This window comes from Denticeps clupeoides, chromosome 15 (genome assembly GCF_900700375.1).
Source record: "Denticeps clupeoides chromosome 15, fDenClu1.1, whole genome shotgun sequence".
Classification (NCBI taxonomy): domain Eukaryota; kingdom Metazoa; phylum Chordata; class Actinopteri; order Clupeiformes; family Denticipitidae; genus Denticeps; species Denticeps clupeoides.
This window is the reverse complement of record NC_041721.1, coordinates 20,002,248-20,027,204: the sequence shown is the minus strand read 5'-3', so window position 1 is coordinate 20,027,204 and position 24,957 is coordinate 20,002,248. Positions and strand designations below refer to the sequence as shown.

At 40.5% G+C, this 24,957-nt stretch overlaps 1 protein-coding gene across 4 annotated transcripts in view; it reads left to right on the top strand.

Annotated features, from left to right (window-relative positions):
• Window positions 1-22,981, top strand: part of znf341 (zinc finger protein 341) — a 30,143-nt gene extending 7,162 nt beyond the window's left edge. Inside the window, exons 7-15 of one of the 4 annotated variants that reach the window (XM_028954419.1) lie at window positions 2,707-2,797; window positions 2,923-2,930; window positions 7,359-7,540; window positions 7,613-7,821; window positions 7,931-8,027; window positions 8,111-8,243; window positions 16,718-16,829; window positions 16,913-16,983; window positions 21,968-22,981. In XM_028954419.1, coding sequence (XP_028810252.1) covers window positions 2,707-2,797; window positions 2,923-2,930; window positions 7,359-7,540; window positions 7,613-7,821; window positions 7,931-8,027; window positions 8,111-8,243; window positions 16,718-16,829; window positions 16,913-16,983; window positions 21,968-22,269 — 1,205 coding nt within the window. In that variant the 3' untranslated portion in view covers window positions 22,270-22,981. Of the gene's footprint in view, window positions 1-2,706; window positions 2,798-2,922; window positions 3,129-7,358; window positions 7,541-7,612; window positions 7,822-7,930; window positions 8,028-8,110; window positions 8,244-9,681; window positions 9,879-16,717; window positions 16,830-16,912; window positions 16,984-21,967 lie in introns of those variants that run through there. The other 3 variants (XM_028954418.1, XM_028954421.1, XM_028954420.1) reach the window with 3 other exon arrangements.
• The last annotated feature ends 1,976 nt before the right edge of the window (window positions 22,982-24,957 follow it).

Here is a 24,957-nt window from a genome sequence, read left to right as displayed (position 1 = left end):
TCCTACTATTTGGCAGACAGTTCTGCAGCATCAGAACTGTAACTGTTAGACACTGCAAGAGCTTCTTCACCTAGCCTTATACACCTCCTAACATTCTGCCCATTTTGCACATCTCTGCTCATTTTGCACTTGTTTTTTCATGTGTATCCTGTTTGAAATATCCAACATATCCACTTACATGATTGTCCTGTTTGTCTTTGTTCAGTGTACAGAAAGCTTTACAATTTTCCCAATCTTGAGAAAGCCCTCTTGAATGGAAGGGCAAAATGTTCTAATGCTGCTTTGCACACTCTTGGCAACATCTGAAATGGTTTTCCAACAGTCTTGAAGGAGTTCCTAGAGGTGTTTAGCACTTGTTGGCCCCTTTGCCTTCCCCATTTCGATTGGGTTCAGGTCTGGTGACTGTGGACTTTTTGTTAAGTACATAACTCCACATGTGTTCATTCATAGTTTTGATGCCTTCAGTGAAAATCTACCAACGTAAATGGTCATGAAAAGAAAGAAAACGCATTGAATGAGAAGGTGTGTCCAAACCTTTGGCCTGTACTGTATATATAAAATATTCTTTCTTTTACGTTTCTATCTGTGTGAAATAGTATTTTAATTCACGGTACTGTGTAAACTCTTGAATCTTGAATTTTGTCTGCTTGGACAAGGCAGAAACAACAAAGGACACTGTTAATTCTTGTAACTTCTGCCATGCCTCTGAATGTCCAGGTAACATCAGATGAGTTTAAATACATTGGCAATAATAAAATTCAGATTACCAAGGTTAAAGCATTTTCAGATGTCTTCCCCTTCTTCCTCTGTGAAGGACAGAAGAACTTAAAGAAGTAAAATGTCTATGAGGGCTTGAGTTCTTGCTTGTTGGTGCTTAATACTCACAGAAGACAGAACTCTCTTTTTAAGTGGACAACTTACACAATTGGTGGCTGCCAAATCCTTTTTTACATCATTGTAAACATGCTTTTTTTTTTTTTTTAATATCCTCACTTGAGCCTTGCTAGCAGTTGATCACTGTGTCATTCACATCTGAGCATACACACGTGGACAAAATTGTTGGTACCCCTCAGTCAATGAAAGAAAAACTTTCACAGAAATAACTTTAATCTGACAAAAGTAATAATAATCAAATTATATGAAATTTAATCAATGAAAGTCAGACATTGATTTTCAATCATGCTTCAACAGAATTATTTTAAAAAAATAAACTCATGAAACAGGCCTGGACAAAAATGATGGTAACTTTAATATTTTGTTGCACAACCTTTTGAGGCAATCACTGCAAACAAACGATTCCTGTAACGGTCAATGAGACTTCTGTACTTCTCAGCAGGTATTTTGGCCCACTCCTCATGAGCAAACTGCTCCAGTTGTCTCAGGTTTGAAGGGTGCCTTTTCCAGACTGCATGTTTCAGCTCTTTCCAAAGATGCTCAATAGGATTGAGGTCAGGGCTTGATTGAGGTGAAACACAGCACACGGTGCAAACAACAAAATGTCTAACCCATCACCTGCGACTGAGACCAAGCTTTCTGACACTGGCCAGCACATTTCTCTCTAGAATCCCTTGATAGTCTTGAGATTTCATTGTACCCTGCACAGATTCAAGACACCCTGTACCAGATGCAGCAAAGCAGCCCCAGAACATAACAGAGCCTCCTCCATGTTTCACAGAAGGGACTGTGTTCTTTTCTTGATATGCTTCATTTTTCCGTCTGTGAACATAGAGCTGATGTGCTTTGGCAAAAAGTTCAAATTTTGTCTCACCTGTTCATAGGACATTCTTCCAGAATCTGGCAAAGAATTCTTCCAGAATCTGGTAGTTTGGCAAATTCCAGTCTGGCTTTTTTATGATTTGTTTTCAACAATGGTGTCCTCCTTGGTCGTCTCCCATGAAGTCCACTTTGGCTCAAACAACGACGGATGGTGCGATCTGACACTGATGTTCCTTGAGCTTGAAGTTCACCTTGGATTTCTTTAGAAGTTTTTCTGGGCTTTTTTGTTACCATTCGTATTATACGTCTCGTATTATATTTGTCATCAATTTTCCTCCTGTGGCCACGTCCAGGGAGGTTGGCTACAGTCCCATGGGTCTTAAATTTCTGAATAATATGTGCAACTGTAGTCACAGGAACATCAAGCTGCTTCGAGATGGTCTTATAGCCTTTACCTTTGACATGCTTGTCTATAATTTTCTTTCTAATCTCCTGAGACAACTATTTCCTTCGCTTCCTCTGGTCCATGTTGAGTGTGGTACATACCATGTCACCAAACAACACAGTGACTACCTGGAGCCCTATATATAGTTCCACTGACTGATTGTAGACACATGTGATGCTAATTAGTGGACACACCTTGGATTAACATGTCCCTTTGGTCACATTATTTTCAGTCTTGTCTAGGGGTACCATCATTTTTGTCCAGGCCTGTTTCATGAGTTTATTTTGATAATTCTGTTGAAGCATGGTTGAAAAGCAATGTCTGACTTTTATTAGTTAAATTTCATATAATTTTTATTATTTATTACTTTTGTCAGATTAAAGTTATTTCTGTGACCATTGTGAGTTTTTCTTTCATTGATTGAAGGGTACCACCAATTCCATGTGTGTATGTATACAGTTTTTTGATCTACATGATGCAGCAACAGCTAGTTTGTTGCAGCAGTTGGTTTGTCTTTTACAGGTTGGATATTTCATTTTCTGTAGGGAAAAACAAAGAAAAGGTTCAGAAGCTGATATGCAATTTCTGTGACAAAGTCTTCTCCAAAAACTTTGATCTCCAACAGCACATTCGTAGGTAAGAGTTTAAAACTGAAGTTCCAGAGCAATATTTGAGTTAGATTGTGTTTGTATAGCACACAGACATAGCAAGTTTGTGGTGAAATGAAGCACTATTTTGTAATCAGAATCTCCTCTCTGTAGTCACACAGGTGAGAAGCCCTTCCAGTGCATTGTCTGTGGCCGTGCTTTTGCCCAGAAATCCAATGTGAAGAAACACATGCAAACACACAAAGTATGGCCCAGTGGTCTCTGCAGCACTGTTTCCCAGTTGCCCATCACATTCAAGGTTTTACCTCTTTGTAAGAATGGCAACCAAGAGCATCTGCAGGAACAAGGACAAGAAGCAGGTAAAAGAAGCACAACCAGCCATATTTGAGAAATGAATACTTCCAGTTTTTCAGTCGATGTTCATCACCAGTTTGTCAGATCAGTGTTTCCTACAAAAAAAAACCCACAGAATTAAACATCATTAAATGACTAGTTCCCTGGTTTGACCACACTTAAACTGGATTAAATCTGGATTCTATTTGCCTATAGTCAGTGATTCACACATAGGCGTGTTTTCTCTCTCGCTCTCTCTCTTTCATATTATGTCATGTGATTCAAATATTAATGTCTGGCATGTATGCGCTTATTTGCCTGCTCTAGTTTTCAGGATATTTTATGCAATTAGTCACTGATATAGAGCTGAATTTTTTAACGATCATCGCCCAGTCCTACGTTTAACCCTGATCATGCCATCTGAACTAGCAGAATCAAGAACAGGATAAAAAGAAGAAATGAATTGAGAACAATTTTCATGATGTAATAGGAATTTTTTTCTGACATATGCATTTGATAGGGCTATGCAAACATTGAAGACTTAACCCCCATTGGAAAGTCCTGATTGCCTGTGGTGGGTACTGAGATAGAAAACCACCTTTCCACAACAAACCTTGTACCTCCCACCATACTTGACCAAAATTATATATTATTGGGTTAAGTCTGATGTCTTTTGAGATATTACACCTTCGTCCGACACAGGAGAAACAGGAGAGTAGGCAATTGAGTTTGATACCCCTGAAGTAACTTGTGGTGAAGTAAACAATGATTGGGCCCTTCACTATAAAAGTCCTGAGCCTCCGCAGCAAAGGCCTGCCTGCTCTGCACTTTCCTGTAGATCTGTGAGTCCAGTTCAGTTTATTGTTCAGATGAACTCCAAGGTACCTTTAGCTCTGAGTTTTCACATACTGGGGTCAGTTGGTCAGGTAGTTCATGTTGTTGAGGTGCTTATTCACTCTTGTGTACTCCAGCTTGTCCCTCAGGATTGTGGGAAATATGGTTTTGATTTTCACAGTACTCCTAGCAGTCACCAGGTGAGAGAGAGAACGATGTAAGAGGTGAATGACTGCATCATCCACTCCAGTGCCAGGCTGGTAGGCAAACCGAAGAGGGTCCAGTGATGAGCTCACCCGGGGCCGAAGCTGATGCAGGACCATCCACTCTAGGGTATTCATCAGGGATGTCAGAGGCACCAGCCTGTGGCTGTTGAAGTCCTTGGGTCGTGGAGTCTTTGGTACTGGTACCACATGAGATTTTCCAGACCTGTGGGACTCTCCCCAGCTTCAGGCTCAGGTTGAAAATGTGTTACATCACCTCACACAGTTTATCTGTCCAGGACCCGATGAGCTGATGCCATCTGGATATGCTGTTTTTTATGTGTTTAATCCTCCTCAGTGGTTGAGAGAGACAGGCTGGAACCATGTGCTGGATGTGTACATTATGCTGAGGGTGAAGTGAAGTGATTGTAATTGTGAAACACAGCACACGGTGCAAACAACAAAATGTCTAACCCATCACCCTTGGTGAGCAGTCGGCAGCGGCAACCAGCAACCTTCTAATTTCATGTCAGTGTTCCCGTTTCATTCACAATTAAATATGGGTAAAGAGTTTTCAGGTAAAAAAAAAGTTAAAGTGATCAGACTTTTTTTTTTATTGATAAGCCTTAAAATGATCAAATCGTTAATAAATCAAATTGTGAAACACAATTATGCATACTGAACAACTACAGAACAGTAGCACTCACTCCAATCATTACAAAGTATTTTGAGAGGGTGATGTTGGCCTACATGAAGAGCAACATCCCAGACAGTATGCCTACCGGCCCAACAGGTCCACATCAAATGCCATCGCTGCTGCCTTTTACTGTGCACTCTGCCACTTGGAAAATAAAGACATCAGGATAATCTTTGTTGATTACAGCTCCACCTTTAACACTGTCATCCCCCACAAACTCAACCCACAAACTGATTGCCCTTGGCTCTGTGACAGGCTCCTGGACTTTTTGACTGGCAGGCCTCAGTCTGTCTGGATCGGTAACATGACTTCAGTCAGCATTACCACAAATACTGGAATTCCAAAGGGATGTGTCCTCAGTCCAGTCTTCTACACCATGTTCACCCATGACTGTGTTGCAAGACAACATCATCCTAAAGTTTGTGGATCACACTGCAGTTAGACGAAGCAGTTTACAAGAGAGAGGTGGCTGGCCTGATGTCATGGTGTGAGGACAACAATCTCACTCTTAACATGGATAAGACAAAGGAGATGATAGTGGACACAAGAAAGAAGAGGAGGCCTTATCAGCCACTGTTTATCCATTAACTTGAAGTGGAGAGGGTGTGCAGTTTTAAGTACCTCAGCTGCTCACTGAACACCACACAGCTGGTAAATAAGGCTCAATAGCGACTTCCTGAGGAGGCTGAAAATATTTTGGCATGTCAGCCAACATCCTCAGCATCTTCTACAGCTGCCCTGTGGAGAGCACACTAACCAGTTGCATCACCACGTGTTAAGGCAACACCACTGCTGTGGAATTCAAATGCACGCAGAGAGAAATAACAACTGCCGAGAAGATAATCAGGACTCCGCTGCCCTCTCTGTAGAGCATCTACCACCACAGAGTCCAGAGGAGAGCTGCCTCCCTCCTCAAAGGCTCTACACACCCCCAAAACGGATTGTCCACACTCCTGCCCTCAGGACGAAGGTTCAGAAATGTGGAATGTAGAACCTCCTGACTAAACAACTCCTAATTTCCTACTCCCATCAGACTCCTGTTTAGCACTAAGCTCCTTTGCACATTACTCAAAAAATTGGGGAAGTGGTGGCCTAGCAGTTAAGAAAGCGACCCCATTAATCAGAAGGTTGCTGGTTCGAATCCCAATCTGCCAAAGGGCCACTGAGGTGCCACTGAGCAAAGCACCGTCCCCACACACTGCTCCCCGGGTGCCTGTCATTGCTGCCCACTGCTCACTCAGGGTGGTGGGTCAAATGCAGAGGACAAATTTCCCTGTGTGCACCGTGTGCTGTGCTGCTGTGTATCACAAGTGACAATCACTTTCACACTTTACATTACCCCCATCTACCTCATACTGTAATTTTCTACACCTTGCACGTTTGCACATCATACTGTAATTTCTAATACTGTAATTTTTCTTTAATACTATAATTTTTTTTGAGTAAATAAATTTGGTTGCTGGTTCAAATCCTGCACCATCAAGGTGCCACTAAGGTGCCACTGAGCAAAGCTTCGTCCTCACACACTGCTCCTGGCCCCCTTTCATGGCTGCCCACTACTCACTAAGGGTGATTGGTAAAATGCAGAGGACACATTTAGTTGTGTGCACTGTGTGCTGTGCTTGCTGTGCATTACAATGATCACTTCAGTTTCACTTTTCTGCTTGCACATTCACTTTGCAAAAGCACAGGTAATAACCAATTTACATTTACATTTACACATTTACATTTACAGCATTTATCAGACGCCCTTATCCAGAGCGACTTACAATCAGTAGTTACAGGGACAGTCCCCCTTGAGCAACTTAAGTGTCTTGCTCAGGGACACAATGGTAGTAAGCGGGACTTGAACCCGGGTCTTCTGGTTCATAGGCGAGTGTGTTAACCCTAGGCTTCTACCACCACATCTGCACAAACTTAAGTCCTCACTATCTTTTTTAGTAATTATACTATCTTGACTTGGCATTTGTATGTGGAGAGCAAAGAAAGAATTTCATTTTACTGTTCATATGGCAATAAACACTTTGAATCCTTGAATCAGTTCCAGTAGTGGCAGTGAACACAGTCCTTTCACTCTCCTGCAGTTGAATACAAAATGGTCAGTAAAACACCCAACAACAGTGAACACTTTAATTTTAGTAGTTTGACTGTGAATTATTGAATGTGCTTTGGTACAGGCTTTCTCTGGGTTCTTCAGTTTACTAACATCACCAAAAGGAATGCATTCTAGGTGGATTGGTAAACTGGCCATATGTATGAGTTAATGGTGTGTGCTGGAAATTGGTTATGGATAGTGGTTGAGTGTTGTGTTATGCAGCAATAATCAATATTTTATCATCTGGTATGCCTCATGCAGGTCACCCATCAGATCCCATAAAACTTTGGTTTGACTGCAACAAGAGCTTAAGTGCTGCTGACTGAAACCCAGCCATTCAGGCATTTTTGAATACCGTAGAATACATCTGCTTCATGTGTTGCAAACGTTATATGATCAGACAGAGGTGGGTGTGTTTTTTATCAAGATGCTGATGAAGGCCGGCGAGATCCTGATGACCACGCAGAAGTGCTTGTGCAAGAGACCAGCCAGAATAAGAGCAAGCAGGTCCCCCTCAACGACAGCTCCTACCAGTGCCAGTTCTGCTCAAACAAATTCAACAGTTACTTTCAGCTGAAGTCCCACATGACCCAACACAAAAATGAGCAGGTGTGTCCCATAAAAATAGATAGAAAAAAATGACTTAAAATTTGAATGATTTTTCTATTTTTTTTGTGGTAGGTTTACAAGTGTGTAGTGAAAACCTGCTGCCAGACTTTCCAGAAGCTGGATTCATTCCTAGAGCACATCCGCTCACACCAAGAGCACCTGACTTATCACTGTCACCAATGCAGCAAAGTCTTTCTTTCTCTGTTTGAGCTTGGAGTTCACCAGTACTCCCACAGCTTCTGCCCTGAGCAGAACACCCACAAAGAGCATTCCTTCTACAGGTTTGTTTGATCTGTTGCATATTCCACTAAACACCTTTGCTCTGAATGTACGCATTTATTCATTTTAAAGAGCAATGTCTTAAGGTTGCATTTCTGTTTTTCCTCTCAGATGCATGAAATGTCAAAACAGATATTCCACACAGGAGGCTCTGGAGCAGCATCTCTTGACTGTCTCTCACAACTTCCCCTGTCCTCACTGCCAAAAGGTACATGAACCAGTTTGTGCTCATGGGGTGGTTTGTGAAGAATTTTTTTTCAGTGACCCAGGTGCAATGTTGTTCATCCCTAGGTATTCCCTTGTGAGAAGTATTTTCGGAGACATCTCCCCACTCATGGGGTTGGAGGGAAATTCAAGTGTCTCATCTGTAAGAAGTTTTTTAAAACAGAGCATTACCTCAAACTGCACTCTCGAATACACTCAGGTATGACAATCAGTGTTGGGAAGGTTACTTGTATTTCATTACAGATTACAGAATACATGCCCCAAAATGTAGTTTGTAACGTATTCCGTTACGTTACTCAATGTGAGTAACATATTCTGAATACTTTGGATTACTTAATATATTGTCATGCTTTTTACAACTACATGAATGTAGCAATCACAGATAATAAAAAAAACTTTTTTTTTCCTTAACCATTTCTTTATTTATAAAGCTGAAATGTGGAAGAGTATTAGACAAACATAAAATATGCCATTGAACAGTATTTACTGTTATGGTCACCAACATATACAATCACTTAGTTCAAATAAAAAGTAGCCTTGCACAAGGAAAAAAACAGCATTTTCAATGACCCTCTTCCTGATTAGGACAAAAAAGGGAAAAAAAAATTAAAGACCTTACTTCCAGATGTTTCTTTAGGTTGCTTGTGGAGTCTTTTGACGCTGAGAGCAGCTTGGTTGCTGGCAAACAGTTTGCATTGCATGATCAGATTCACCTAAGCATTTCTTCTTTAAATGTGAAGTGGTGTCGGAATTTCCAAGTAAGAAGTGCATTCCTGCCCGGCCACTGCTGGTCCATTATGTAACTGACGCCACCAACATTAACAGGAAGCTTACATTAGAGCCTCTTATTTGTTTAGGTTTCCGGTGTTCTGAAGATTTGTGCAGCTTTGTCGGTGCTAGCGTATAGGGTTCTGTTTAAATTTGTGCATTTCCGATAATGGTACAAATCACTTTAAATGGCACTAATACTCAATAGTGAATGAAATCATATTTATTTACAATTTCAGGGGTAGCATGGATTTATGGACGCTGAAACGGAGAGCAAACTTGAGGGACTGCACATGTTAGGTAGTACAACTCTATAGGCAGCATTTTCGACAGAACACCCATGTTATGCATGGTCCGCGCAGCGTGGAATTACCAAAATTAGAGAGGGGATAGCCTAACATATGAAACTGGAAAAGACAGCAGTGTAATCCATATATTTTTTTAAAAGTAACTGTATTCTGATTATCACTCATTTAAACAGTAACTGTAACGAAATACAGTTACTCATATTTTGTATTCTAAATACGTAACGGCATTACATGTATTCCGTTACTCCCCGACACTGATGACAATATATGATGGAATGCTTTTTTGAAAGTGCTAATGGCTTTTGCTGTGATGTTAAAAGCAATAGGTCACCTAGAGCAACATCAAGATATATCATGATATAAATGAAACCACTTTTTCTGTCAATCTTTGAGAAAGCTATTGAGGAAAAAAATTAAGAAACTTTTGGAAGGAGAGAGTTTTAAAGGGACCCCTTTTCCTGGGTAGAATGGGCATGTATAAGTGACATGTATAGGTCTGTACATGTTTAGCAGGTATTTAAACCATTTAAATGGCAGTCACTCTGCTTCCCTTGGTACCAGGGGCTGTCTGGCAAAAAAGGGGGTTAATAAACTTCAGCCGGTTCAAAATGCCGCTGCAAGTATCCTAAAAAGAAAATGTGAGTACATTAATCATATTCTGTCTTTCTTTCACTGGCTACCTGTAAAATTCTGAAAAAAAAAACATTTTACAGTGAGAACAACACACAGAACAAGGATAACCACCACTGCGCTAAGGAAGCGGCCCCGTATTCAGAAGGTGGCCGGTTCAAATCCTGATCCACCAAGGAGCCACTGAGGTGCCATTGAGCAAAGCACTATCCCCACACACTGCTCCCCGGGCACCTGTCATGGCTGCCCACTGCTCACTGAGGGTGATTGGTTAAAAGCTGTGGACTTGTTTCGTTGTGTGCACTGTGTGCTGTGCTGTGTATCACAATGACAATCACTTCACTTTCACTTTTTTTTTTTTTTTTCACTTTATCTGCCGAGTAGTGCAGACAATATAATACTTTGAACTGGATCAATCAATGTCTGATACAGTCCAAGGAGGTATAAACAGTGTCTACGCACTGAATACCGTAGAATACATCTGTACGATGTCAAGATCCCACCAATCCAATTCCGTTTTGGTTCTTTTCCATGAAGGTGAATGGACACTGGATCAAGATGTATAATTGTGACATGCTACCTCTTGTAAAGGGGTCCAGAGCAAGAATATTCAAGACATTTTGTTAAGAGTTATACGTCGTTCCAACACTTATAAACTAGAGAAGAATGACTCAAAGCATTTGAGTTCTTTTTACTTGCAAGGAGAGTGATCAGAGATGCACATTACATCATGCCTCCAACAGCTTTGCGGTCTCAATCGCATCCTGTCTTTTGATTTAGTACTGGGCGGTATATTTACCATGTGATCACATGCTTATAATTCTTGCATGTAGGCTTGTTTCTTGGTAGATGCTACATCACAAGGTCATGCTCGCTGGCTTCTTGCTTCTCAGCAGTTGCAGGCCTCCTCTTATCAAGTCACGTTCATTCTGTTCTGCAAACTGTCCTTCAAACATTCCTTCTCACCCAAGAGACTAATGATTCACATAGTTTGTATATTCAAAAGATTAATACAGTTTAATACATGAGAGATATATATGTCAAAAAGGGAATTGCATGATAACTTATATACATTTTCCAACACATTTTCAACTGGTAAATGTAAAAAGTATTTGCTCACAAAACTTGAATCTAAAAGAATAAAAGATGTGGGAATATTGTAACTTTTTTTTTTGTAGGGCTTCAAGTGTCATAAGAGTTCCTTCAACAACGAGATCTTTCATAAAGATCAAGCAATTGTTGTGCCAGGTTTGAAATACTGCATCAGTTAGAGATGGTAAGAAAATATTGCTCAGAAATATTGCTCCTAAACTGAAACCACATATTAAGTGAGTATATCACTACAGGGTTAAGGACACGTGTGGACAGCAGTGTAAGTGCGGGAGAGCCTATTAATTTAATAGCTCCTTATTGGCACAGACAGGGCCAAGAATAGTACATGCCCAGTAATAGTACATGAAATTTGGCAAACCCTTACCACCTGCTGCCTTAGGCAGTTCTAGAAAGGCATTCCTCATATGTGAGGTGGACTTATTCCACACTAAGGAAGACATCAAAGCACCTTGTTCCCTGAAGACATACTTAGATAAAAAGATAGGAAGCTTTTGAAATAAATATAAAAAATTCTTTGTGTACTCAAGTACTTTTTACCATAACGGTCCTTGTAAGAATGAGAAATTTCCAAATATGTAAATTCCACAATCTGTTTAAAAGGAAAGGCGCAAAGATCGAATTATGCTGCTAACTGATTAACCTGCAGGAGGGAGCTTTTAGTGAAATTCAGTTTATAGCCAGAAATTGAACTTACTATATCCATAAGGACTGGAATGGATTCCAAAGGGTTAGACAAATATATTAAAACCTGTAATCCTCTTTTAACATTTTACTTTTATGCTGCCTGAGAATATGGCTGGACTTTTGGCCAATTTCTTTCATATGGCCAGACCTTTGAAAGAATTTTATAGTTGCATGAAAGGAAGCTTATTGACCGATATAAACCGCATACATGTGGGTCCCTATCTTTTTCTGGGTAGAACCACTATGACTGGGTCATTGTACAGGGCAGCTTCTGTTTGGAAAGAATTTCCTCAAAAGGTTTAGGGGTCAGCTTGGTTGAGAAAACGTTATAAACTCAATTGGGAATCCAATTGGATTTACCATATTGCATTATGGTAAAGAAGATATAACTTGTGTTATATCTTTGCAAGATATCCCAAGGTCCAAGCATGATCACTCTTCACTGCAAATTTTAAGAATTTCTAATTGATCAAGGAATGTGTGGATTTCGGGTGAACTAACTGTCTGTGAGGTGTATAGATTGGTGTAGAACTCCTTAATTTTTTCATTTATGATTTCTGGTTGGTTGGACGCAGTTCCATGTGCTGTGTGGATCTCAGCTGGCCTGAACTTGTCTAAGCTGATGAGATAGTAGCCTGCAGACTTTATACCTGTGTTTATAGTATATTCATCTGGTTTTTAAAAGTAGCCTTTCAGTCTTAGCAGTAGAGAGATTGTTAAATTCTGCTTGCAAAAGCAACCTTTCCTTCTATAGGGCTGTAATAGATGGACCAGTGTATTTTTTTGCATTTACATTTACATTTATGGCATTTATCAGACGCCCTTATCCAGAGCGACTTGCAATGAATAGTTACAGGGGACAGTCCCCCCCGGAGCAATTTAGGGTTAAGTGTCTTGCTCAGGGACACAATGGTAGTAAGCGAGATTTGAACCTGGGTCTTCTGGTTCATAGGCGAGTGTGTTACCCACTAGTCTACTACCACCACTTTTTGTCTATGTCGTGTATTTTTTACAGGTCTGTGAGGTGGTAGTAGCCTAGTGGGTAACACACTCACCTATGAACCAGAAGACCCAGGTTCAAATCCCACTTACTACCATTGTGTCCTTGAGCAAGACCCTTAACCCTGAGTGTCTCCAGGGGGGGACTGTCCCTGTAAATACTGATTGTAAGTCGCTCTGGATAAGGGCATCTGATAAATGCCGTAAATGTAAAAATGTAATTATACCTTTTCTTCATATGAGATTATTTGGCCCCTAAGATTACAATATTATGATATTGATAATTTGTAATGATAGAGAGAATTCCACTATCAATCAAGAAAAAAAAAACAGTCCTTGAATATGAATGGTAAACAGGTAAAAAATTGTTTGGTGGTGGGGTTGATATATCTCCAGGGGTCAAACTATTTATAGCGATCCATAAATAACAAAACAGCAGCTGCAGACTTGGATAACATCTTGGACAGTGTGGGACGTGATCTGTCCAGATTTGGCTCAATCACCAGGTTGAAATCACCACTAAGAATTAAATTATATGTGTCTAGGTTAGGGAGTTGCAAATACCCTGCAACGTTTTATAGGGTGATGTGGTCCTTTTAATATTCCATCTTACAAAGCGCAGTGAACCCACTGGCCCGCTATGACCAGCCATGATGTGGATAGCTGAAACAACCCAGAAAGGGGTAAGGAGAAAGATGAGAAGAGAATAAATAAAAGCAAAACCTATGCCACATCAATACTCCGAACGTATGACAGCACAAAAGAGCTCAGGGTGACCTTCCACGCTCTAATAAGCACAGTAGAGTAACAAGAGCAATGAAAATAATGGCAATTATGGTAATGTCACTTCAGGAACTGTAATGATTAAAAAGATACACACCACAAACTCATTTATCCATTCTAAAGCTAGGGTGTGGTACTTAAACCAAAATCTAGTCGAACATGAATCAGACCATGTCCCTCAAAGCTTCACAAGATTAAGACTCAGGCCTCCTTTGGTGTGTAGAAAGTTTTCTCAGTGTTGAGATGAGTCTGAGTCGGACAAGGTTAAGATACTGAACTTCACCCGCTCCATCCCGCAAAGCTGCCATCTGATGTCGTTAAATGTGGCTTGGGCCTTGGCTACTTTAACTGTGAAGTCAGGGAAGACAGAGATGGAAATGTCATGTTATCTTAATGCCATGCTTATCTCGGGCAGCATCTTCTTGTGCAATATAGAGCAGAACATTGTTGTTCATGATACCATCAATGAAATTCAGCTCCCCAATACCAGCAGCACTCATGCAGCCCCACATAATGACACTGCCACCACCATGTTCCACTGTAGGCACCATGCATTTCTCTTTGAAATCCTCACCTTTACTTTCAGACACATTCACCTGGATGTTGAGTCTGAGAATCTACTGCACTTACTGGTAAATTGTTTGCCATGTAGCAATAAAAAATATACTAAAAACTTGGATTATTTTGGTCAGTCACATTGCACTGCTATTATTTTAAACAATACTGTACATGTTAGACAGTACATATGTAACTGTGCAAATGCTGTACCTGTTTTTGAAAAAAATCTTATTGATATATTCGTTATTTATTTTTATAAAGCTTTAGTAATTTAGTAAAGATTTAGTAATTATTAATTTTATATGATTTATTTTATTAATAGGCAAGCAAGTGCCATCACGTCACAATATTGATCTCAGTAATTGCAATGTGACTTTTTGTTCCCGAATTGCAAGTCTGAATTTGAGTCTTGGAAGGAAAATGAATATATTTAATAAAATATATTTACAATGTATAATAATTCATAGACTCAATATATAATAATTCATAAATTCGATATATAATCATTCATAATTCAAAAACTCTGGCTCTTGGACAAATGTAGTTGACGACCCTGACAAAGGGTTGTAAATTTGATGAAGTGGCCTTATAAAAGGTTTTCCTTAAACCTGCAGAAACCCAAATGAGGCTCCCTATGCTTGGGGCTGCAAAACCGCCTCACATCATGATTTTCCCACCACCTTTTTGCCTTCAGTAAGAGTCTTCCAATCACTTAAATGTTGTATAAAATCAAACAAAGCATGCAGACTGCTTCGCCAAACATTTGTGAAAGAATAAATTGCTCTCCGGAGGAATTTCCGATGAACTCCAGTACTGTGTTGTAATGTCACCAGTGCGTCTGAGGGCTTGTGATCACAAATTTATCCTCTAGGTTGGTTTCACCTCACTCCTGCCTTGAAAAGGCTCATTAAGTTAAATAAAGGTGAGGGGGGTGGGTAGATGTGACAGCCCCGCCCTGGCAGCTCCTCTTGCCCCCATTAAGTGGGTCGTTAAGTGTGGCCAACCTGGTGGACGTGTGAATTGGGTCTGATTTTTTGGGGAGGATGGATGAAAGAGCAGCATTATATGTTGAAGATAAGTTGTGTCTGAGGCCTCCCCTTTTGTTGAGTGAGGGGTTGTTGATTTGCACATGCAAAGCTTCCCTCACTCTTCTCTCAAACCACCTATCTTCTCTGTCCAATATTTACTTTACTTTATTTAGCAGACGCTTTTATCCAAAGTGACTTACAGGAGGAAGACACCAGCAATCCTTGTTCGATTTCTATAGAATTCTATAGAACATTTTCGTCCACAAATGAGTGTCCTTTGTCCTTAAGATGAAGGTACACCGCTGTGTAGCAGCTGTTTGGTTTACCTAATGTACAGCTCAGAGCATTCTTCACCGCACTGGACAGGATACACTATATTGTTCTTCTTCCGTTTTGTTATCCGGTCTTTGGGTCTCTATCATTGTGTTCGCGGGTTTGAAATGGACAGGTATGTGGTGGTTTCCAAACCAAACACCTGCTACACAGGAGGATGGCCCAGCACAGAAGGAGCAACACCTCAGGGCGAGTTGCCATGACTCAACTTTCAGACACATTCACCTGGATGTCTGAGAATCTTTACAGACATATCACTAGTGCAGTATGCCCATAATTCAAGTTTTCTCGCTATAAAATATTCCACTGTGGTATTGTACAAAGTGAATTCAACAGCAACTCAGCCATGATGGTCACGTACAATCACAGAGCAGGGTCAGCACCTCTATATTACATGGAGACATGCTTTACTGTATTTTGTACCCGTTGCACAAGTTTGGGTTTGGCAGACGGCAGGAGAACAGTCCTTTGTGTCAAGTGTAATGTTAGGTGTAAATGTTTGTTTTATTTAATATTATGCAGAATTTGTCTGTTTCGGTTTGTTCATGCCAACAGGAGATATAGCAAAGTTTTCTGATCCTGGGACAGATAATCCGTGAATTTGTCCAGTAGACACGTTAAAGGGTCCCAGGAAAGATTCACTTTAAGGAGCCCCTCCACGTGCCCCTTAACTTCCGTCCAAAAATTTTGAAAGTGGGACAGTCCCAGAATATATGCGTTTGATCACCCTCAAGTCCACTGTTCCTCCAGCACTTATTGCTACCCCAACTCCCAGAGCGGATAGACTTTAGTGGTGTCCTCAAAAATTGAATTTTAGACTTCCAGTCAAATTCCTTCCACATTTGGCTCCCCACCCTCTTATGACAACCAGAACAAACACTTTTCCAAGTATCATCATCCAATGTCACATTGAGTTCCATTTCCCATTGTTGCTTAATATGTTGGGTATTATCTGACATATCCTTCATCAGTTTGCAGTAGATTTCATTACAGCATTGTTTTCAATCAGATGAATCAAATGTTTCTCTATGTTTGTTGGTTCTCTTCTAAGCTGATCCCAGTCCTTATGTTTTATTAAATAATCCCTTATTTGTAAATATCTGTAATGGTCCCCTGACTGTAGATTAAAGTTGTTTCTTAGTTGGGTGAAGGTTTTCATTACATTTCCCTCAAAAAAGTTGGTTTACAGTGATTAATTTTTTCTCCGCCCACTTTTCAAAGCCCCTGTCCGTTAGAGATGGAAGAAATTCAATATTCCTACTTATGGACATGGCTTGCGAAAGGGAAAAACTAATTGTTTTTGTACCTGGTTCCAGCTTTTTAGAGTAATTTTCTTCTGTGTCTCTAGACCAGTAAATGGGAGCCGCGGTAGAGATATTCCAAGCATTGATTCCTCCTCCATGGAGACCCATATTGAATCTGGATCATGAAATTCAATGTTAAATGATGGTTTGTTTGTTTCTTTATAGGTGAGAAACCATATAAATGTGTTGTGTGTGAAGCCACGTTTAATAGAAAGGACAAAGTCAAAAGACATATGCTGGTTCATGATCCCTTTAAGAAATACAAATGCCCTTTCAGGTAAGCTGTACCTATTTTTTTTTTTTTTTCTTTTACACTTTTGAGATCTGAGGCAGGCTTTGATTTCTTGTGTTGTGCTGCAGGACACATCTTGGCTGCACTAAAGAATTCAACAGACCAGACAAGTTGAAGGCACACATACTGTCCCATTCTGGTAAGATGGTTTTCGCTGCTCTCTCCCTGTTTCAGGTTCTGGATGGAGGGGGCACCGATGATTTTGTCATCTGAAAACTTTAACAGCTTTAGTGGGTGTTTTAACAGCTGTAGTGAGAGAAGAGCAGTGGGGAGGGGCACGTGAGGGACCATGTTCCAAAAGTGGTCTCCTCCAGCTTTCCTGTCAGTTAGGAAGCTCGTGATTCATTGACAGATAGCAGGTGACACATTGGGAGCAGATTAGGGTCCCACAAGTCACACTAGTGATGGAAATTAGCACCTTGTTTGAAGGGTTGGTGTTTTTTCTTTGTGCTGCAAGCAACATGTAGCGACAGACACACAATTCAGTGGTGATTCATGGCTCCATCCCATTCAAAGTGATGTTGTGGAGTGTGAAAATATCTCTTACTGGCAAGGTGGGAATAATAGAAGGAGTTTTAATATTTATTTTTTATTAATCCCAAAATCACATTCAATGGGCTTTGACAGGCTCTACAGTTGAAATCACATAGACATTGACCCTTCCAGCACACAGACAAAAACACCACAAAAAATGGTGTTGGTTGGGGTGACTATTAGGTATGTTTCATGCTGGTATGTCTCGGCAGTATCTCAATACCAGGAACCAGAGTTCAGGGCTGATAGCATTCAGGCACAACAGCGGATATTGAGCATATTGACATGGCTGTGAAACTAACTAAATAAATAAATAAAAAAAACTGTTTACCCAATGATTTGACACTATATTAAGCAAGGACAGCCTAGGTAATCATAGTATATATGAGTTTAGTCATAGAATGCTTGGCTAAAAAGATTTATTTAGCCTGGACATAAATATTGACACTATGTCTGAGTTCCGAACATTACCAGGAAGGGTGTTCCAAAGCAGGGGAACTATGTAGCAGAAGGCTCCTCCACCTGCTGAGAATTTTTTGTCTAGTGAGCATAACTAGGGCAGTAGTCTGTTAAGTCACCCAAGTAATCAGGGGCAATCCATGCTGAGCTTTGTACATCATTAACAGAATTTTATAATCAGTGCAAAATTTTAGTAGCCAATGCAGTGAAGACAGAATCAGAGTACTATGTTCAAATTAATCTGGGCATCCAACAATTAGAGCATTGCAATAATCAATTCTAGACATTAAAGATGCTTTTACCACTTTACCTTTGAAATATGTAGGAGGTAAAGGAAGCAGACCTAATATAAATATAATTTATATTATTTTAAAATTATAGATCTGTGTCAATTATGATTCTTAAGTATGTATGTATGTATGACCTAGGCGGTCATACATAAGAGTAGGTGTACAATCAAGTACACCTACTAGGTGTACAAGCAAGTGTCCTTTATCACATCGCAATCGCATATTGCAATATTGATCTCAATAATCGCAATATGTCTTTTTCCCCAAATCGTGCAGCCCTAGTGGAGTTCTTCCTTCTGTGCAGAAGGGTCAAGTGTGGGTGGTGTCAACTGTAGGGCCTGTCAAAGCCCATTGGGGCTATGTGATTTGGGGCTATATAAGAAATAAATGTCGTTGTTGTTATCTACAGTTAGTGAATTAACAAAGGGCAGTGTACGGAGAAAATACCATGAATCTTGAAAAAAATCTATGCGCACTGTTGTCGTCATCTTCCTCCACTTATCCGGGTCGCGGGAGCAGCATCCTAAGTAGGGAATCCCAGACAGACTTCTCCCCAGCCACCTCCATGAGCTCCTCTGGCAGGACCCCAAAGGGTTCCCAGACCAGACTGGAGGTATAATGTCTCCACCATGTCCTGGGTCGACCCGGGAGCCTCCTGACGGCAGTACATACCCGAAACACCTCCCCAGGGAGGCGTCCAGGATTCATCCTGACCAGGTGCCTGAACCACCTCAATTGGCTCCTCTCGATGTGGAGGAGCAGCAGTTCCTCCCGAATGTCCGAGCTCCTCACCCTATCTCTAAGGCAGCGCCTGGCCACCCTATGGAGGGAACTCATTTTGGCCGCTTGTATCCATGATCTCGTTCTTTCGGTCATTACCCAAATCTCATGACCATAGGTGAGGATTGACCGGTAAATCGAGAGCTTTCTGGCTCAGCTCCCTCTTCACCACGACAGATCGGTTCATCACTGCAGCTGCTGCCCCAATCCACATGTGGATCTCCTGTTCCCTTCTTACCTCACTCGTGAACAAGACTCCTCCACTTGAGGCAGGATCTCTCACGCTCCTCTGGTACAGGGACTAAATGGCCCTTAACACAAATCCATCAACCCCATACCAGGTGGTGATCAGTTGACAGCTCTGCTCCTCTCTTCACCCGAGTGTCCAAACCGTATGGACACAGGTCAGATGATACAACTACAAAGTCAATCATCGACCTGCGACCTAGGCTGCCCTGGTACCAAGTGTACTGATGGGCATCCTTATGTTCGAACATGATGTTCGTTATGGCCAAACTGTAGCTTGCACAGAAGTCCAATAACGAAACACCAGTCGAGTTCAGATCTGGCAGGCCGTTTTTCACAATCACACCCCTCCAGGTCATGCTGTCATTACCCACATGAGCGTTGAAGTTCCCCAGCAGGACAATGGAGTCCCCAGTCAGAGCACAGTCTAGCACTCGTCCCAGGGATTCCAAAAGGGTGGGTAATCTGAGCTGTTATTTGGCACATAAGCGCAAACAACAGTCAGGACCCATTCCCCAACCCGAAGCCGCAGGGAAGCTACTCTCTCGTCCCCCAGGGTAAACTCCAACAAACAGGCTGAGAGTCTTGGGGCTAACAACACCAGCCCTCCACCTCTCACCCAGAGCAACTCCAGCAAAGGAGAGTGTCCAACCTCTTTCATGGACTTGGGCTCCAGAGCCAATACTATGTGTCGAGGTAAGTCAGACTATATCTAGCCGGTACCACTCAACCTCTTCCACAAACTCCAGCTCCTTCCCCGCCACAGAGGTGAGGTTCCATGTCCCAATAGCCAGTTTCCTTGTCTGGGAATTGGACCACCAAATCTCCTGCCACCGATCCACATTGCACTGGACCCTTCATGTTCCTCCTGCGGGTGGTGGGTCCACAGTTGGATTAGCCCATGTATCCGGTTTTGTCCCATGGGCAAAAGCCTGGCCACCAGGCGCTCGCTCACGAGCCCTAACCCCAGGCCTGGCTCCAGGTTGGGACCCTGGTAACCCTCCAGGCCGGGTACACTGGCTCTTTGTTGTTTTTTCCATGAAAGGTCTTCTGATCCATTCTTTGTCTCACCCTTTACCTAAGACCAATTTGTCATGGGAGACCCTACCAGGGGCAACAAGTGCTCCAGACAACATAGCTCCTAGGATCATTAGGGCTCTCAACCACAATAAGGTGACTGTTCTAGGATCTATGCGCTGGTTATTTAAAATAATCTCTAAGGATACACACTGGAGAGGACTCCACTTATCAAGTTTTATTTTCATTTTGGACATCATGTACCTAGACATGTGATGATACTGTATAATTATCATAAATTTGAGAAGCTTTTTTTTTTTTTTTTTTTAAATCTCAAACTGTCAAGCAAGATCAAGCCCATGTTTTGGGTGTTTTTACACAAGTCAATGTAGTTCTTATCAAATCAAACCAAATAACAAATCAACTATAATTGGCACCCAAATATTAATGTCTACTAAAGTGGAAAGTAGACATCTGAAGTGACTACGTATGGACACTAGGGCTGTGCAATATGGACAAAATAATCATATTGCGATTTTTTGATCGAATATTGCGATTGCGATTTTATATGCGATTTTAGCAACTGTTTTTGCTTTTTCAAACAAGCTACATACATTCTAAATGTATTCAGTGCACAAGAAGTGCATAACAAAACATTTCACAATGAAATAACATAGTATTGTGTTTAAGAAACAAAATTGTAAATTTGTCTTTAAAACTGACAACATAAAATAAATTAAGATTAATTAACCTAAACTCTAGTTAATAACATACTGTACACAGTAGTACTAACTGCATGATAAACAAAACTGTAATAAATTGTCTTTAAAAAAATTGAAATGGAATAATGGAAAAAAAAAATCAAGATTAACCTCAATTCCAGTCATAACAATAAATAAATTGTATAAATTGTAACATAAATCAAAACCAAAAAACAGATTTCTCTCTTAAAGTTTTTTGCAAGAAATGAGTTCGAGACGGCAGCTGGTATCTTTCGTCAAGTCCTTGTATTAGTCTTCGGAAGCCGTCTTTACTGACGATGTGCGCAGGCATCATATCTTTGCATATATGATAGGTGATCGCGTCGGTAATTTCTTTGTGCCGTTTTGATCTGTTTTCATAAGGCACAGCGCTTGCACATGCTTGAACAATGGATACTTGTTCAGTCTGTTCGGGCTGTCTTTGTTTCGATGGTGTCGACATGCATTGATCATGCAGTTTTTTATGACGCGGTTTTACATGTTGGAACAGGTTTGTAATATTGCTCCGTTTCGTTAGAATAATCATTTCACAAGTCTTGCAAATTACCTTGCTCTGTGACACATCCTCTCTCCTGAATCCAAAATACTCCCAAACAACAGACGTTGAATTTCTCTTTTGGCATTTTTATTTTGACCTGCATCCATATTTTATGTTCTTTCCTCCTGCTCGCCTATTTGGTTCTCCCAATCAGCTTCGTCGTGTGCTTTGATTGGTTAACATCTTTCTCCTGCTCAGCACAGCTGCGATTGCCCAGTGCACTGCGTCAGCTCTGATTGGTTAACATATTAAAATCATGTGAACAAGAACGTATTCTGAACAAAAATCTAAATAAATAAATGGATAAAATCGCAGCCATAAGCGGTTTAGAAATCAAAGGTGCTTAAATAATTGCATAGCACTAATGGACACCCAGTGAATTTCTGAAACATCAATGCATCTCTGACAAAGCCGAATATCTGTGCCTGAAACTTTGTCAATATATGTTTTTTGAACAATCATTTTAATTCAGATATTTAATTTAATTTTTGTTCTCAGGCATCAAGTCATTTAAATGTCAATACTGCCAGAAGGCCTTTAGCCGACGAGCCCACCTGCACGAGCACCAGCGCTCTCATACAGACAACTATCGCTTCCGCTGCCCCATCTGCAACAAAGGCTTCACACGACAGAAGTACTACAGGAACCATAACTGTCACATGGGTCAGGCTGAAGGGCAGAAGACTAAGAAAAGAGTTACTCAGAGCTGCGTGAAGGAGGTCCACCCTGGGAGCAAGCAAAGTGCAGAAGAAGAGATGAATAATTGTGAGCCAAAAGAGCAGATGCAGCACAACAGCTGAGCCCAAAACAGCTGCAGTATATGTATTATTTGCAGTATATTCAGTGAATATATAAATGATCATAATTTTCATGTCATTCCAGATGCTATTTTGACAATTGCGCTATATCATAAATGCTAAAGGGCGACAATTGAGTTCACCCTGTGCACAATGTGCAGCATTGCATATACACACACACACACACACACACACACATTTGCGTGTGTAGCACATAGAGGCTGCAAACAACACAATGCAAAAGCATATTTTACATTGTAAACAACTGTTGTCAGTTACTGTTTTCCAGCAGATTGTCTTTGAATGTCTTTAGCTCAACAGCAGTTAGCTTCACTTTGGAATTTTCTACTGAATATTTATTTTTTGTTGAAATCTGATTAGAGCTGACTACTGTAAATTGGGATATGCATCATAAGTATGAAAAATGCTCTTTTTAAAAGGTATTAAATACAGGTATTTTATGAAAATTCAAAATTTAATTTAGCTTATCAAGGAATCACTGTTTAAAACAATTCCAACTGTTTCATCTGCACTTTTCTGGGAAATAATTCCAAAATTGCTTTAGCAATATTTGACAGTTAATCGATTGTTTTGGGGTTTGAAAACCTTCTCCAAACATACCTTTTGTTATTATGGCTAAACGAATAAGGGCGTCTGGATAAGGGCGTCTGATAAATGCAGTAAATGTAAATGAATAAATCTTTGTCTCATCTGAGCATAAAAGCTTCCTCCAAGGGGCTTTTCCGTGTGATCAACTGCAAATTTCTTTATTGGACTATGTTCCTGGCATGCTCGGACCTTTGGTTCTTTCTGAAAATCATACTGGATTTTCTTCCAGACCATGGTGAAGTGCTAACACCTTACAATATCTTGTTATTATGTACAGTTGTTTGACCATGTTGCCCTGCAATCTACTGTGGCTGCAATAGGATTTTTAGATATATATATAGATATATAAGATATATATCTTTTTAGAAAGATATATACATAAAACAAAGAACAAATGATAACATAAATATTAACCAGCCCAGCACCCATAAGCAGGTCTATCAGAATGTGTGGTGGAGGATTTGCTGTAGATTTGATCAATACATTCAAGCAACAGTAAACTACTATAGACAAAGTTGTTTATGGTAATGCGCACAAAACATTTCTCTAATCTTATAAAAAGTCATAAAAACACCAAGAAGACCCAAAAGGTCTTGTGTGTGTGTGTGTGTGTGTGTGCCCTGTCTCAATAGTTGTTCTGCAGCTGTCGAGACGGCTAACAATGTGTCAGGGGCTTGTTTAAATTATTTGCGTTCACTCCCAAGATTTGTGTGGAATTCGCTCAGGGAGGTTCCAGCTCAGGGAGAGACTTCAGTTTACAAGTAAGTGTTCAAATTATAACATGCATATATGTGTAACGAATTAGCTCAAGAGGAAATATCTATAATTAATTATAACTGGTTATAATTAATAATAAACATTTAGATTAGATTTTGGGATAAACTGTAGCAGAATTAATGTTACAATTACTTGATCTGTCCGTCCACGGAGCAGATAATATAATTATTTATCAATTCTGGGAACGATTATCCCCCCTCTTGCCAGGAAAGGTAGCTTTCCCACTCTGCGTGCTAGCAGTAATTTAGCATGTAGCTTAAAGGGTCAAACGTTCAGTGACTCCAGATGTGAGCAGCACACAGAAACAAACGATTGTGAATTTAAAGAATTTAATAAACACGGCTATAGCTAACATACAACAATTAGACAAACATATACATACAGGGTAAAGGAAAGTGATGAAAAGAGAATGGCAGTATTACACATCAATTAACCACAGCCTAATGAGAATCGTCAGAGAATTCTTATGTTCACCTTAAAAAGGGGTTTAAACGTGCATAGTTACTTGCATTGGTCCTTATTTCATGCAAAGGAGTCCTGATGTGGTAGGGTCGCGATCCTCCTTGAAGGTAAATTTTGCCAAAGAGTCAAAGTGTTGAAAAGAGGTGTCTCGGGAGGAAGGAGAGAAGTTCTGAGCATTCGTGCCTGTGTGACGCTCTTTTGATGCTTTCTGGCACGCCCATCATGTGGCCTGAATGGCCAATCACAAGTGTGACATTTTGGCGGGAGAAGTTCCCTTTGTCTGGGTTTACGACTGACCGGAATTTTTATGGCTGGTCCAGAGAGAAACTGTAGTTCATTGCAGTTACAATTTCTACCTTATAGAAATTGTATGATGTAATTTGTGATCACATGGTATGCATCACTGTTTCAGTAGTAAGGAGAAGTTCCTTCTGACACCAAGAAAGGGACCTTTAGGAGGTAGGAAAGTGGAAATCCACTTATACACTTAATTATAGGTAATTAGAGTTTACCTAATGTAAAATAGAAAGTTGTAACTAGTATAATTCATACAAGGGAACGTACACACAACGCGTGCATATACGGGATCCACTTATAATCACATATTCCTAGCACAAGATACAGACAATGCGTTTAAGTGTGTGCGTGATTGTGTATTGCAAAGGTGGGGCCAGGCAGGAGGTCTTTATGGAATGCTTTGAAGCTTGGAACCCCCATGAGCAGTTTGCAGACCCAGCCTGTTTAGCATCTTGTTTGTGACAGTGGGGGAAGATGGGACGATCAGGCTGAGGGTCCAGGTTTGTAATTTGTATGTAAATGTCAAAGGTTAAAAGGTTCTTTGAA